This window comes from Thunnus maccoyii, chromosome 11 (assembly GCF_910596095.1).
Source record: "Thunnus maccoyii chromosome 11, fThuMac1.1, whole genome shotgun sequence".
NCBI classification, from domain to species: Eukaryota; Metazoa; Chordata; class Actinopteri; order Scombriformes; family Scombridae; genus Thunnus; species Thunnus maccoyii.
Window position 1 is genome coordinate 26,106,987 of NC_056543.1, and position 14,734 is coordinate 26,121,720.

The following is a 14,734-nucleotide window of genomic DNA, read 5'->3' on the forward strand; positions in this document are numbered from 1 at the left end:
GAAACTCCCTGGAAGGTAAAAATGCATTTGAAGAAGTGAAACAGCAGCATGCTTTCAAAAACATTGAAAGCATGCTGCAGTGTTGTAAACAGTGGCACCAAAAGTATTTAGATCCTTTACTTAAGTACAAATAGCAATACCACAATATAAAAATCCTCTATTACAAGTACAAGTTCTCATTATGAGGTTATGACACTAAACATAAAAAAGATGCATAAAATGTCCTGGTTTCCAGCTTGTAAAATGTGAATATTTTCTGGTTTAAACTTCATTCTTACATCATCATCAATAAAACCAGCAGATTTAATGGATACAGAAAATAATGATTAGTTGCAGCAACAAAACTGACGATGGTTTCCTGACCAGCATTCAGACTTCCTTTGTGGTGTTCAAGTTCCTCTGTACGTTCCTGTTCTACATGCAATGTTTTTGACATAAGAAAAGGACTCAGCTTCAAGATTACAGGTAAACCGTCGGGGTCAGTTGTTTTTGTTAATGCTCTGGTATAACAACAATCCTACTTTACCCTTTCATCGTCCTGCTGAGACACAACAACCAGATAGAGCGGGAGGAGCATGGGGGTTGGCTGCATGCATGGCTGTCTTGGGTGGCCTTGTTTAGGAATCCCTCACATCATATGGGTGAGCTGAGGTTGCTGTGCTGCAGTCAGTGCAAACTACAACTGCTGATGCAATCTGCTTTTCAAATTCATGGCTGTCAGCCAATTAAAAACTCCTTGTTGTTGCTCATAAAACTTTGAAATGAACAATAATCACATGAGTGTAGTGATGAGCTGAGAAGTGCTACAACCCCCTCTGACTCCCATCTGACTCCATCTTTATGTCATATGGTGTCAACCCTCCATCACCCTTCTGTCTCTCTGTTCTTTGCTGTCGGGGGTTATCGGGTCATATAGCTGATGAATGAACTGGGAACTCACGTGCACTAAAAAAAAAGCATAAAGATGAGAACTCCCGTACACATGCATGAACGCTCGTACCCACACAATGGAGAAAAAAAAAAAAAAAAAAAAAAAACCTCCCCCACTCTTCCCTTCTATTCACTGCAGCTCACCACTGCTGCACAGCCACACTCATGCGCTTTGACCCAGATTCCCCCAGCAGACGGCATCAGACTCTGGCTCTGCTAATCTGAAGAGGAAGGCAATAAGTCTGTCTTGTGTGTGTGTGTTTGTGTGTGTGTGTGTGTGTGTGTGTGAGGCCTTCTGCAAGAGGGATAACCTTTGAAATCCATAAAGGTCTCCTACTAGAGGAATGTATTGAGACTTAAGAGGAGAATTTTATGGCTGGCTTGTACTCACATTTGGTTGAGCAATAAAAACTGATCTGACCCGGGTCACATGTTCCCGCAGGGCTGCTGCGTGATTTGCTTTGAGGCTAATTTGTTGAATATGTGTATTTATCATGTAATCCGCAGAATAAAAAGCATGCTGAACTGGAAAGTTTTGATGTTGTTATCTTCCAGATGCAACCTTCAGTTTCCTTCCTTTATAACCTCTGGAATGCATCTTCATGAAAACAGTGAAAAAATACATGGTGGCGTCCCTGCTGCTGCTGCTGCTACTGTGTGTGTGTATGTGTGTGTGTGAGCTTGTTGAGCCAACACCTCTCTTGTTTATGACCAGCCCCGGAGAGATGACTGTGATTAGAAATGTTTCCACAGTGGACGGCGTACATGAAGTGACATGATGTAGTAAGATAGATAGTAGAGGGTGGTAAACTGTCATTTCCAATGGATGATCATAAGACAGAAAAGAACAGACCTTAAAAAGCTCTAAGTGATTTTTCATGTTTTATATTTTATAATGGATCCCTCCTACTTTCCCAGCAGCCATTGGCTTCCATCACTTTCTGCTTTAAATCATTGGGTAGGTGGAAAGGATCCCAGAGATTTACTTCAATATGTTTTTATCATGTAGATTTATTTATTCAGGAAAGAAACAATACTTTATCAAACTGTTAGTGGATGTAAATGTGTACATATAAATGTATGTTTATGCCAACACTTATATGCATACAGTACATAGTATGTTTGTATCCTTTTTTTTGTTTCTTTTTTGCTGTCTAGTGCACATTGTGGCACATGAAATGGTTCCAAATCCCCCCCCAAACAGAAATAATGTCATAAAAACTTGGTCATAAAAAAACAAGAAGACCATTTGTTGCTTGAGATGTGTAATCCATCATAGTGAGTTCACTTCAAATCAGTCTGCAACTTTAACAACAATTACAATTGAGTGTGATGCATAACACAACTCAAGGAAGTTTCTTCTTCAAAGGTTTTCTCTTTCATTTTCATATTGTACGGACACAAATAAAAACTCACTTGGAAAATGTGTTTAAAACTGGTCAGCAGCAGTACTGTGAAATATGTGATTTACCATTAAAGGCACAGTCCGTGTTCTAAATGTGAACAAAGGGGTAGGTCCGCTACGGATCCGAACATATGACTGGAAGCAGCTATCACACTCAAGGGCTTTTAATATACATGATACAAAGTGACAAAGTAAATCTATCTATGTCTTCTGATGAACTGTACTCTTAAGCCTTCATGGATGTTCGGAATAATGGAAAGTTTGAACGTCTTCAGTTTGGGCTGCAACTAACGATGATCTTCATTTGATAAATCTGCCAGCTATTTTCTCGATTAATCGTTTTGTCTGTAAAATGTCAGAAAATAGTGAAATTCCCCAAAGTCAAAGATGTCTTTAAATGTCTTATTTCGTCTGAGCGACAGTCCAAACTCCAAAGATATCCAGTTTACTATCATGTATGACAAAGAAAAGCATGAACTCACCACATTTGAGAAGCTAAAATTTGATATGTATTTGATTAACAAAGTAATTGCCAATTAATCCTCTGTCTTATCAACTAATCGAATAATCGTTGCAGCTCAACAACTGAGCAAACTCCATCTGCTGGTGAAGACCGTGTGATGTTGTCAAAAAGCCTAGTGTGGCCATTGATTTGAAAATGAACGTCTAAACATAACGGATTCGGAGTCTTTGAGGAAGTGAAACTTGTAAAAACAGTGATATGAGCCTTTAAAACAGATCTCATCCTTATATAAGCCACAACAGCAGAGGATCAGTGTTGTTGAGCTTGATGTGCGTTTAAACTCCACTACATCTGTGTGCCTCTTCATTTTTTCATGCACTATGTTTTATTACTTTTGGATGATGCAGTTTGAAATGTTTCAGTCCCTCTGTATCCAGTGGATGGCAGCAGCGAGAGGGGGGGCTGGTTGTTGTTGATGCTGAGGAAGCTTTCTCTTCCACTTCTGCATCTGAGAGGAGGAGAGACAGGCACCAACTTCCTGTGCGATCTGTGTTCAGCTGAGTTCAGACTGACTGCCTCTCCGGGAGGCTTGTGGCTCTGCAGACCGGAGAGGAGGGAGGCTCTGTAGGTGGTGTATGGCTCGGAGAGACGCCTGCGATCTCCGTGCAAGCAGCAGCAGTAGCAGTAGCAGCAGCAGAAGCAGCAGCCGTAAATGTGGATTGTTTACACCGGTGGGCTCCAGCCGTTCCTGCTTCCCCGCCTCCCTTCGTACCCGAGCGGCCGCCTCGGCTCAGCAGCGTCGCCGCAGATAGCGTCAGTGGAGCGGGGCTGATGGCCCTGGTGCTCGCCCCGGCCTTCATCATCAGCAGCATCCGCCTGTGCGTCTGCTAGAAAGCTGCGAGAAGCCGCGCCGCTTCACCCGGCCGCCTGAAGTCCCGCGGGGAGCCCGGAGAGCGGAGAGGGGGAGCGGGGTTTGGTCGCAGCATCGCCCCGGTGGGAGTGGATGAGCAGCCGGAGCCGACCCAGAGATGGCTGTTCTCAAACTGGCCGACCAGGTAGACTTGCTAGCTGCTGCTAGCCTAGCCTGGACTCTAAACAGGCTGCACGGCACTTCACCCCATTTATCGGCTGTTTGGTTGAAATGTATTTTTTTAATATTGCGACGTGTCTTTGTGTTGGACAAACACCATAACCCTGCAGGCTGAGGACAGAGCACATAAAGCTGCACGAAGCTGGACACATACATGTCCTGATTTTAGCTTTCGTCATTAATGAGTAAAATTTTCGGTGTTCCGTTAAAATGAGGACAGCCCACTTAGTAGATACTTCCTCCTCTGTTTCCTTCCGCAAGCATCGCCAGGCCCCAGAACACAAATGTCCTCAATCATGAAAATGTATCAGTGTTTTCCTCTCACACACACAGACACTTGCAGACTGTGCCCATACTGCTGCAGCCTGATACTGTTTCATGTGAAAAACCTTCAACCGCAAACCAAAAAATCCATTTCTGATAAGATTTGATTCCAAGGAGACCTACAGTATGTGAGAGGTTTTCTAAACAGTCTCCTCACAAGGTCTATTTAGTAGCTGTTCTGGAGCTTTTGGTTGTATTCGCATGATCCTCTTTAGCAGAGCTTTTCCGCTCTCACTCTTAACTTTTAAGCCAATGTGAACAAAAAGTCCTTAAAGTGCTGTGAAAAATGGAAATTTGACCTTCTACAATTCCATGGGCAACTCCATCTGCTGGGGAAGATAGTGTGTGAAAGCTCCAGAACAGCTACTAAATGGATCTGGTTTTATCAAGGTCAAGAATGAACTTTCAAGCCCAAATATTTGAGAGGTTTCTGTTCTGGTGTATAATGCCATTATTTGTAGGTGGGATGATGATTAACCTTTAATAGTCTGATCAGTGATTTACAGTGAAATGATCAAGGGGAAATTCACTCTACATGTCCCTGAACCTCCGTTTAGGAACCACTATTCTCTCTAGTCTCACTTCTGTAAACTCACAGATTCATGCTTAAGTTTCCACCTGTTGCACAATTATCCTGGTGACACAAGTGTCACCAGAAGGACAGTATGTTGCCATCTGCAGAGACTATACTGTAGATGGTGCTCCACTCCGTACCCTGAACGGTCCTTTGTCGCGTTAGAAATCCCTGATCTGATGCAGCTTCTTCAGTCCGCTCATATCAGATGTATCGTTACTTCAAGGAAGGGAAGAACTTTTTATGTAACCCGGTACTGCGGGACTTCCTGTTATTTTCAAACATACTGATGATGCCTGATAACTGGATGCCTCAGCTCAGCAGACAGCTCAGTGGCTTATACATAGATTTTCTCTTGTTTTGCTGCCTTAATCATGTGCTGATCAAGAGTGGGTCACATGAAAATCAAGTAGAGATCTTTCTCAACCTATAATAGTAAATGACGCCCAGTTTGTTTGTCCGTTACAAGTGATATGAGGAAGCTTTTGCAGGTACTAATGCGGTTTAGCGGTCAAGGTCACCCTGGTGAAAAGACAGAAGAGTCAAAATGGTTTTCAATCAATCACCGTCAAACCTCACAGCTAAGCATGAAGGAAATAGGTGTGTTGAAGGAGCAAATGAAACTCTCATGTCTTAAGTTTCCCCAGATCTCATTGTAAATAAGCCCAAACTGGCATTTTCATGTCAATCTGTATGGTAATAATATGTACATGCATGCCCTTAAGGGACTTTTTTTGTACAGAAAAATGTCCTTCCACCGCACAGAACATAAAGGAAGCACAGGAAGTTGTTGACATTTGACTTTCCGCCACTGCAGTGCTGTGTGTACGCACCTGAGTGTGCTTCTCTAGTGGATGTGCGCATGCACGCTTATCAGTTTTCCTGTGTTTCATTCCGTTTATCCTTGTTTTTAATATAGATTTCCTCTATTGCTTCCCGTGTCTGTTTTAGACTGGTGAAACACTCTGACGCACGGCTGACATACGCTCCTCTTGTAGCTTTTAAGGCACTTTGAGAGGGAATGACATGCAGAATGGTGGGTTTCGCTTTCAGCGGAACGAGGACTTCAGAAGCGTCTCGTTGACCCCGAGGAGAAGGAGATGAGCCAGTTAGGCCTGTCACCTCAGGCATCAGAGGAAATGAAGACATGGCTTTCTTTTATGGAGGGAGACACCAAACAGGATGTACTGTATGTGTGTGTGCGGCGTACTCAGGACATGGTATTTATGTATTGCAGGTTAGCTCTTGTATGTGTGTGTGTGTGTGTGTGTGTGTGTGTGTTTACAGCCTGTCTATGGAATGAAAACAGAGTTAATCTGATGGAGGAAGTTTGTGTAGGATAAGAATGAGAGGCAGGAAGATAGAAGAGGAAACTGTATGTTCTGCCAGATCAACGTGGTCCTCAATAAGTTCCTCAGAGACCAGTGGTGACTGGATGGGATTGTTTACACTAGGCTGACCCTGCATGTCGACAGCAGTCATTTTTTACTATTATTGGCTACTAATGGGGCCTGCATCGTTGAGATCGGTAGGACGATAAGGTGAAGGTCAGGTTTATTAGTGTTACTGTATGGAAATATGTTTGTGTGAGATACTGTTACATAGCCTGCAGGAGTGCTGGCAAAGCCTGAATAACATATCAGCAAGATCAATATTATTGGTTGATAATTACCCTTTCAAAAAGTGGCTGATGGTATAGCACTCTTGTTCAAGTGGCATTCTGTGGATTTGTGGTATGCTGCTGCCATTCTACTGGCTTTTGGCACTTACAAACTGTATGTTACTCATCTTCCACTGGATATGCTGATGCTGCGTGTGGCTTATAAATGTATCATCACCCCCATTTCACTGGCAGATGCCACTTTTCACCGGCATACTGGTGGTGTGCCGCTCTTTAGTGTCATATGCTGAATCTTAGTGGTAAGCCACTTTGACTGGTGCTAAAGGCTAATGCTAACAGGTCCAAGCTGAACCTTTAGCATCCTCATCAGCCTATGATCAATGCAGCATTGTTCTTGTATTGCTGGATAGTTAGTTATAGGTAGTATTATAATACAATATTATGAGTAATCATGTAATACCAGACCAGGATATCACTGATAATTAAGTTTATTGTTAGACTTTGAAATGTCCTGCTCCAGGCATATTTTTTATTATGTCTTTCAAAAATGAAATCTGAGGGATCATCGCCAGGAGTTAACACCATAACAAATGTTTGCAGACACAGTGTTATCAGATTTTTATTGCTCTCAAATAACAATATCCGCCTCAGACATCCAGCATTGCTCAGTCTGTAGGTGCTGGTATGAGTTTGAGGGAATCTTCCCATTCATGCCTCCTAAGAGCACTACACACACACACACACACACACACACACACACACACACACACACACACACACTCTCCTCACTCATTCCCTAAATCTCCTTGCCTCTCTTGTGCCAGCACCAGGCTCCCTTAGTCCCTGTGGTGATCACAGACACAGTGTTGTGACAATGGACTGATGCCAGCTGGGAGTGTGTGTTTGAACGTGACGGCTTGCAAGAATGTGTGTGTGTGTGAGTGTATGAGGAGCACTTACAAAGAAAGGCATAGCTAAAGAGCCCATATGCTGCCAAGTGGTGGCTGCTTGTTTAAAGGCACAGCCCCCCCCCCACACACCCCCCTTCCCTTTCTCCAGCTGGCATCTCGTTCAGTACTCTATACCCTGTGTCCTTCCTCCTTCCTTCTTATCACTCTGCTCAAGTAAACACTGATTAAACCTGAATCACTACTTAATGGCTGAGGCGAGCTTTCAATTTGAATGAAAATGTTCTGGCTGGTTGATCACCAGAAGGAAATGGTGAGGAAGACGGGACAATCGCTTCCTTAGCCAATATGAGCACCGTCCTCTCTCTCCTTTCATTTTTTGTCGCCCACATAATTCCTATTTGGCAATGTGCTTTCTGCTTTGTTGGGTGCATTGAAATTATTACTTGATGCAACAATAGGTGGAAGTTTCACAGCAGAAAATGTGACAGATGTGTGTGAACTACTCACACTCGTTGAAAATGTTTAGCCAGTTGAGTTTGACCAAGTAGGGGTCATGTTCTTGGTCTTAGATTTTGTTTAAGGCTAAGTGTAGAACTGAATTTGGCTAATTTTAGACTGTCCTTTATTAAAAGGAATAGTTCAGAATTCTTGAATATATATATATATATATGATATAGTTGTGTGTAGTTATGAGAATGAGATGAGAAGATTGATATCATCCTCATGTTTCTACATGAAGTGTGGTGCTAGAGCCAGAAGGCGGTTAGCTTAGCTTAGCATAAAGACTGGAAGCAAGGAGAAAACTGCTAGCCTAGCTCTTAATTAAGGTCAAATTATAAATAATAATTATGACTTACTAATTAACAAACTATATCTCATTTGTGTAACCCTGTACAGAAACAGAAATGTCAAAATTACAATTTGTGGATGTTGAGGGGGCTAACTATTTCTTCATAAACAGTTCACCAGTTGAAAAACTGTCCTCCTAAAACCACAAATTACCATTTTTACAATAGTGTTTGTGTATTGATTAAACACAATGAGACACAGTGTATTAATGTGAGCTTTAGAGAAGCTGGTAGGCGTTTGAATTTTGGACACAGCCATGCTAGCTGTTCCCCTCTGCTTCCAGTCTTTATGCTAAGCTAAGCTAATCTCCTCCTGGCTCTAGCTCCATAGTTGGCAAACACATTTTGTTTATTTTAGATTAAAATCTTTATTATAAGAAAAGCTCTTCAGCTGGTTGTGTTAAGACAAGATTACACAATAATTCATCCTATTTTGTCATATGAAGAAAAACGTTTTTATAGAACAACAGTTTAACACTGTAAATACATGGAAGTAAGTTATTAAAAAGGTATAATTTGGTATTTGTATAAAAACAAAAAGACCCGAATGGTCACCTGAGAGGAGTATGATGATATGATGATGTGGCATTACACTAGCATCAGATGAGGAAGTGGTATCATTTGTGTGTGTGTGCTGTGTTAAAGCAGAAGTGAAACGCTCCTCTGTGGTTCCTCTCTCTTGTTTCTGAGAAGGAGAGACTGTGCAACAGGAAGTGAGGCAGGAGGCGACAGGAACACACAGGAAGTGAAGTGAAGCTTACCTCTGTTGGTGTGATTCATCAGTAGTACATGTAACCTGAAGCCTTCATTTCTGTATTCAGCAGAGGTTTCGACTTTGACTTTGACTGTTTTTATGCTTAAACAATCAGTGTAGCAGGTTAGATTGTATCAGGTGGTTTTGCAGCAGCATTAAAGTTAATTCTGCGTGTTTTAGCTCATTACTACAAACCTTTCCATGTGCGCTTTACATTACAGCTAACCATCTTGCAAATCATGTTGCTTGCTTGGAGATAATTCAGTATTTGACCAATCGACTATCAGCAGAAGTTATCAAAGCGACTCTGAAACAAAATGAGTTATTGAAGGCTATTTTACACATATCAAGAGTTAAGTTTGAGGTAAAACAGTGGATCACTGTGCATGGCTATGATCATCACTTTGATTACTTTTTATGTGATTTTCCATTTGCATTTCATAATATGTATTGATCTGTGAAAATATCTTTACTGATATCTTGATAATGATTTCAACTATATTGTCCACCTTTACTTTCAGGCAGCCATTCATTTCTGTATGGTATGAAAATTAATGATCGGACTCTTGAAAGGTGCTTGAGTTGTTTAATTCATCACAGTTGAACATTAAGTCTGAATTTATTGTTGACAAAGTTACATTATCATTCAGAATATCACTGCATCACCTCACAATAGGTATGGGCTATGGGAATAAAATTTCCCTCATGGTATATAATTTTAGGTTATAATGTGTATATACTCTGGATATAATCAATTTTCTGAAAAATTAATTGAAAAATGGTTTATGGATAAAAAATAACCAGACAGGATGTCTGTTGTTGGCTAATCCAGCAAATTAAAAACCTGAAAAATCAAGGTGTTTCCACACATTGATGCAACAATCATATACAGTATAAATCACCATTAAAACAGTCCTTCATGGTTTCCTTAAAAAATATGGAGAAAATATGACAGACTCTTTCTGCATTATGCAACCACTACACTCTAATGATTATGCAATGACCCAATGATTATCTTTATCATCTATAAATACATCAGATTGTGATTCCTACATTGATCTTTGAAGCAACTATATCTTTGATGACTTGATGTACACTATAACCTGTTTGTAGCATGTTTGAAAAGTTTGCTGAATTAATTTCATATCAGTCAGAAATGAATGGAATGGCTGCCTAGAGAGCAGGAAAATTAAAGGCTGGGGTAACAACTTTTCATGTCTGCTTTAAAACAATTGTCAGGTGCCCATATTAATATTGAACATGTTAAGCTTGCTGTAATCATTCCTCCTGTTCATACCGGACGATTAGAAGATCCCTTCTTAATGTGCTTTCATTGCAAGTGAAAGCACATTAGACAAAATCCACAGTCCTCGATTTGTGCAGAAATGCATTCAAAAGTTTATCTGAAGCTTATTTGAGGCTTAAGTTGTCCAAATTAGAGAAATCACATGGACATCTTCAAAGCCTTTTTAGCACAAATTTCCCTCTTTGTCACCATCCTTCCACTGCCGCTCAACATGGAAACATCCAGGGAAACACAAAGAGGGAATTTCGCACTCAAAAGACTTAAACTTTGTAAGATATCTGCTTGATTCGACTAACTCAGATGGCTGAAGCCTCATATAAGCTTCAGATAAACATTTGAATGCATTTGTGCCCAAAACAAGTACTGTGGATTTTGTCCCCCAGTCAGCTGTAATGTAAAGTGCACATGATGAGTAGTTAAGGAGATACAACTTGCATAAACACTCGTGTGATCCTTTACGTCACTGACATGTTGCTGCGATCTGGCATCGCTCATGTTGACTAAACAAGGTTGCAGTGCAAGCTTCTTTTTTACCCGCGCCTGCTTCTGTTCCTACACTATACTGCTGCAGTGCTGACTGACCCGTCTAGGCCCTGTATTTACCTCATATCTCTGATCCAGGAAAGGAAATAAGGGCTTCAGAGACATGACCTCTACACAGTGTCCTTCATTAAAGGTTTTTCTCTGCACAGGCATTTGATTTTAAGATCTTTAAGATCATATTTCGGTTAGTCCTGTATGTAAGAACGAAGTTTAGTTTTGAAAAGTCCTTTTGGTAATAAAGAACATTTTTGTATACAGTGTATATAGTAGGTTACAGTCTCATAGTAGCCCTCACTGCTCTCGCTTTTGTAAACACAGCGGCTTAAAGTCAAGCAGCTGCTCCTACACACACACACACACACACACACACACACACACACACACACACACACACACACACACAGCCAGTATTCCATACCGTGGGAAGGATCAAGCTCAGTCTCCTCTTGTGTAATATCCAGGAAATATTCCCCCCTAACATATCATTTCGTTTCACTGGCTGTTTAAATCGATCATATGTGCTTTCATGTCTTACATGTGGCTTCTGGTCATGTGCTGAATGTCTTTTCACACTGACTGTGTTTCTGTCTTTTTCTCGTCTCCTCTGCCCAGCCTCCTCTCATCCAGGCGATCTTCAGTGGAGACCCTGAAGAGATCCGTATGCTCATTTACAAGTCTGAAGACATCAATGCTCTGGTGAGGACACACACACAGTCTACATCCAGACAGAGAATTGTCTGTAGTTAATAAGTTAAGTGATTTATTATTGGGTGAACACACCTGACCCAGTCTGCTCACTTTAATGTTTTACTTTAACCTTTTTAGGCTCTTTTTTGTCAGTTTATTTTGTTTGTTAGCCTGCAAAATGTCTCAAAATCTTGTGAACAGATTTCAGTGAAGTTACATCATGGGCCTATAGGAGAAAATGATTTGTTTTTGGTATGGATAGCACAACTATGTGGCCATTTAATAAGCACTTTTTTTCCTAATTATTTGATTTGATACAAATCTATCATCCTCTTTTCTCTGTGTACAAATCAAATTTAGATAAAACCCCAAAACTTCTTAATTTGTTGTAATACATTCATATCTTGTACTTGTTATGGCACAGGTAGTACTAGAGAAATGTATTTGTTGTTACCTTTAGGGGAAGTAAGCAACACTAAGCCTTGTGGCTTTACCATCTAATAACAGGCCACAACATACATCGAGTGCCTTAGTCGCCAACGTCAGAGAAAGGATGCGGGCACTACCTGAACTGCGATCTCCTGCGGTGTCGTCTCACTCGAGCTGTGTGGAAAATACATAGAAAAACCAAAATAGTTCCTTGCTATTTGTAGCTCACCAGCTTTTTTACATTAGTTTCCTTCCTCTTTCTCTTTGTTCTCCCTTTTTGTTGGTTTCTGCCCTTTGACAGGTTCATATTAGATAAGACCCACCTTCTTGACATTCGGCAACCACTCAATAGGACAAATGACCATGTGACTGTGACATAATTATGACTTAGTATTTCATAATTATAAGATCTGCATCTTATTAGACATGTTTTCTCATGTAATGAAATGCTAAATACGGGATTGGGAAGTCATGAAAAATGTCTCCAATTTTTTCTTGGGGAACGTGTTTACACCAACTCTGACAATTGGCAATTGGAGTCTGATTCACTCGAAATTTTTTACAATTCATCCTTTAACAGCACCTTAATATTCATGCAGAGGATTTTGGTATTCTCTAAAACTCTGGATGTAGATACAGAGCAAACATTCTTCCACTGCATCTTTTAGGAACATCAAAACTTGGCTCAGTAGCAACAATCCTCTCCCCTCCTCTCTCTTCAGCCCTCACTTCCTGTACCGCCAGCACCCAAGGGTGATGGCAGTCAAGAGTCAAAGTTCAGAGCATGTGTTTATTTACATCTGCTCATATTGGTATAGATGCGTAACACATGTCTCTACCAGCGCGGGACAGGACAGGATGTGGGAGGGGCCTGCTCGTTTGAGGACTCTCACGTCACTGTCATTGTCCGCTCGTCCAGATGTGTTGTTGTTGGAGAGGCTGCACTCGGTCTGATCGCATGTGGATATGTGTGGGGTGGTCGTCGGGATGCTCTGTGTGCGTTTGAGTGTGTGTGTGTGTGTGTGTGTGAGCTCACTGAGAAGAACAATGAATGTGTTGACACTGACGGCCCTGTCACTGATCCTCCGCTCGTCGTCATTGAAGTGATACCACAGCCTCCTCTCTGTCTGTTCTCAGCTCGTACTCATGGATTACTAATCTGCAACATCAAAGCCAGCAGTGAAGGGCAAAGACTGTATGATTTAAATCAGGCGTTTGTTAATTTTATATTGTTTTTAAATTAGATCCCGGCGGGCTGTTTGTAGCTTTTTATGAACATGTTTTAATGACACACAGCCTCACTCTTAAACCACAGTACTTAAGAACAGCTGCCCATTGAGCTGACCTTACTTTACTGTTGCCAGTATTACCAGCAAGTACTAACTGGCTGACTTCTCCCCGCAGGATACAGAGAAGCGCACGCCGCTACATGCAGCGGCCTTCCTGGGCGATGCCGAGATCACCGAGCTCCTCATCCTCTCTGGTAAAATATATTCCTGTCCTCCATCTCTTCATCACGTCTCAACATCTATCAGATGTTTTTTTTTTAGCTCTTCTAGTTTCCAAGACCTGAAATATTTGATACCTATTATACCTTTTAGAATTGATACTTTGAGAATTTAAATAGGGCATCAGTGCCATATTTATCTCTCCTCTTTCCACTTTGTTTGCTCCTTTTCCTCTGCAGGGGCCCGGGTCAATGCCAAAGATAACATGTGGCTCACCCCTCTCCATCGTGCTGTGGCATCCCGGAGCGAGGTGAGCGCACACACACACACACACACACACACGCACATACACACACACACAAACGCTGAGTCCAACCCTTCCTTCTTCTTACAACAACAACCCTAGCAGCGCAGAAAGAGATCCTCACTGTGTCGCGGGTGTCAAGGAACTAAGCTCGTGGTATTTACCTGAAAACAGACACTCATCATTTTTTAGACCTCTCCCTGCATTCTTGTGTACTATTCTCAGACCGTGCTGTATCTGGGTCAGTGCAATTAATCACCCGCATCACTCCCAAACAGGTAAATCTACGTGGCTGAAATAGCAGGAGGCTGGGTTTCTATGCAGTCAGGGTCTTTCATGAGTTTGGTGTTGCAGTGTAGGAGTATATGAAGATGTGTATTTGCGAGTGGGTGATATGTAGATAATATGAGATAAAACTTTATCGACCACCTGGAGGGAAATTTAGCACTAATGTTGAATACTTACCAGAGTATCTTTAGATTCTGTAAGAGTTGTAAAAGAGCTTAAAGTAAATCTAATTTTAAGGCAGTAAAATGTTGTAAAATATCTATAATAGGGTTATTACAGGTCATCTCATTTAAAATGTTCAGTCAGACTTGCAACTACTACTTTAGTTATTTGTGTATTGACTTGGTTTGGTGTGTTGTTTGAGGTGCTGTTGTATCAGACTGTATATTGAAAGGTTTAAATACATGGAAGAGTGAAAATATTAGAAACATGATCAGCCATATTAAAGTATGATGATGGTTTTGCTGCTTATTTCATTTTAAATTGATGTTTAATTCAAGTCTAGATGGCATCATAAGGCTGTAACTGGCAGTGCTGCATCAGTAAGTTATATCTCTTCATACCTAAACTCACACACTCTTTGACTTTTTCCCCAGGAGGCGGTGCGAGTTTTGATTCGCCACTCGGCTGACGTGAACGCGCGAGACAAGAACTGGCAGACGCCGCTGCACGTCGCCGCCGCCAATAACGCGCTGCGATGCGCCGAGGTCATCATCCCGCTGCTGAGTAGCGTCAACGTGTCGGACCGCGGCGGACGCACCGCCCTGCACCACGCCGCCCTAAACGGCCACACCGAGGTACTGCAAGAG

General features: G+C 41.6%; 1 protein-coding gene across 5 annotated transcripts in view; it reads left to right on the plus strand.

Moving 5' to 3' along the window:
* The first annotated feature begins 2,034 nt into the window (after positions 1 to 2,034).
* Positions 2,035 to 14,734, plus strand: part of ankrd44 (ankyrin repeat domain 44) — a 34,139-nt gene continuing 21,439 nt past the window's right edge. For 2 of the 5 annotated variants that reach the window (XM_042426118.1, XM_042426120.1), the window contains exons 1-5: positions 2,035 to 3,853; positions 11,382 to 11,465; positions 13,290 to 13,368; positions 13,573 to 13,643; positions 14,522 to 14,722. In XM_042426118.1, coding sequence (XP_042282052.1) covers positions 3,827 to 3,853; positions 11,382 to 11,465; positions 13,290 to 13,368; positions 13,573 to 13,643; positions 14,522 to 14,722 — 462 coding nt within the window. In that variant the 5' untranslated portion in view covers positions 2,035 to 3,826. Of the gene's footprint in view, positions 3,854 to 10,675; positions 10,903 to 11,381; positions 11,466 to 13,289; positions 13,369 to 13,572; positions 13,644 to 14,521; positions 14,723 to 14,734 lie in introns of those variants that run through there. The other 3 variants (XM_042426117.1, XM_042426121.1, XM_042426119.1) reach the window with 2 other exon arrangements.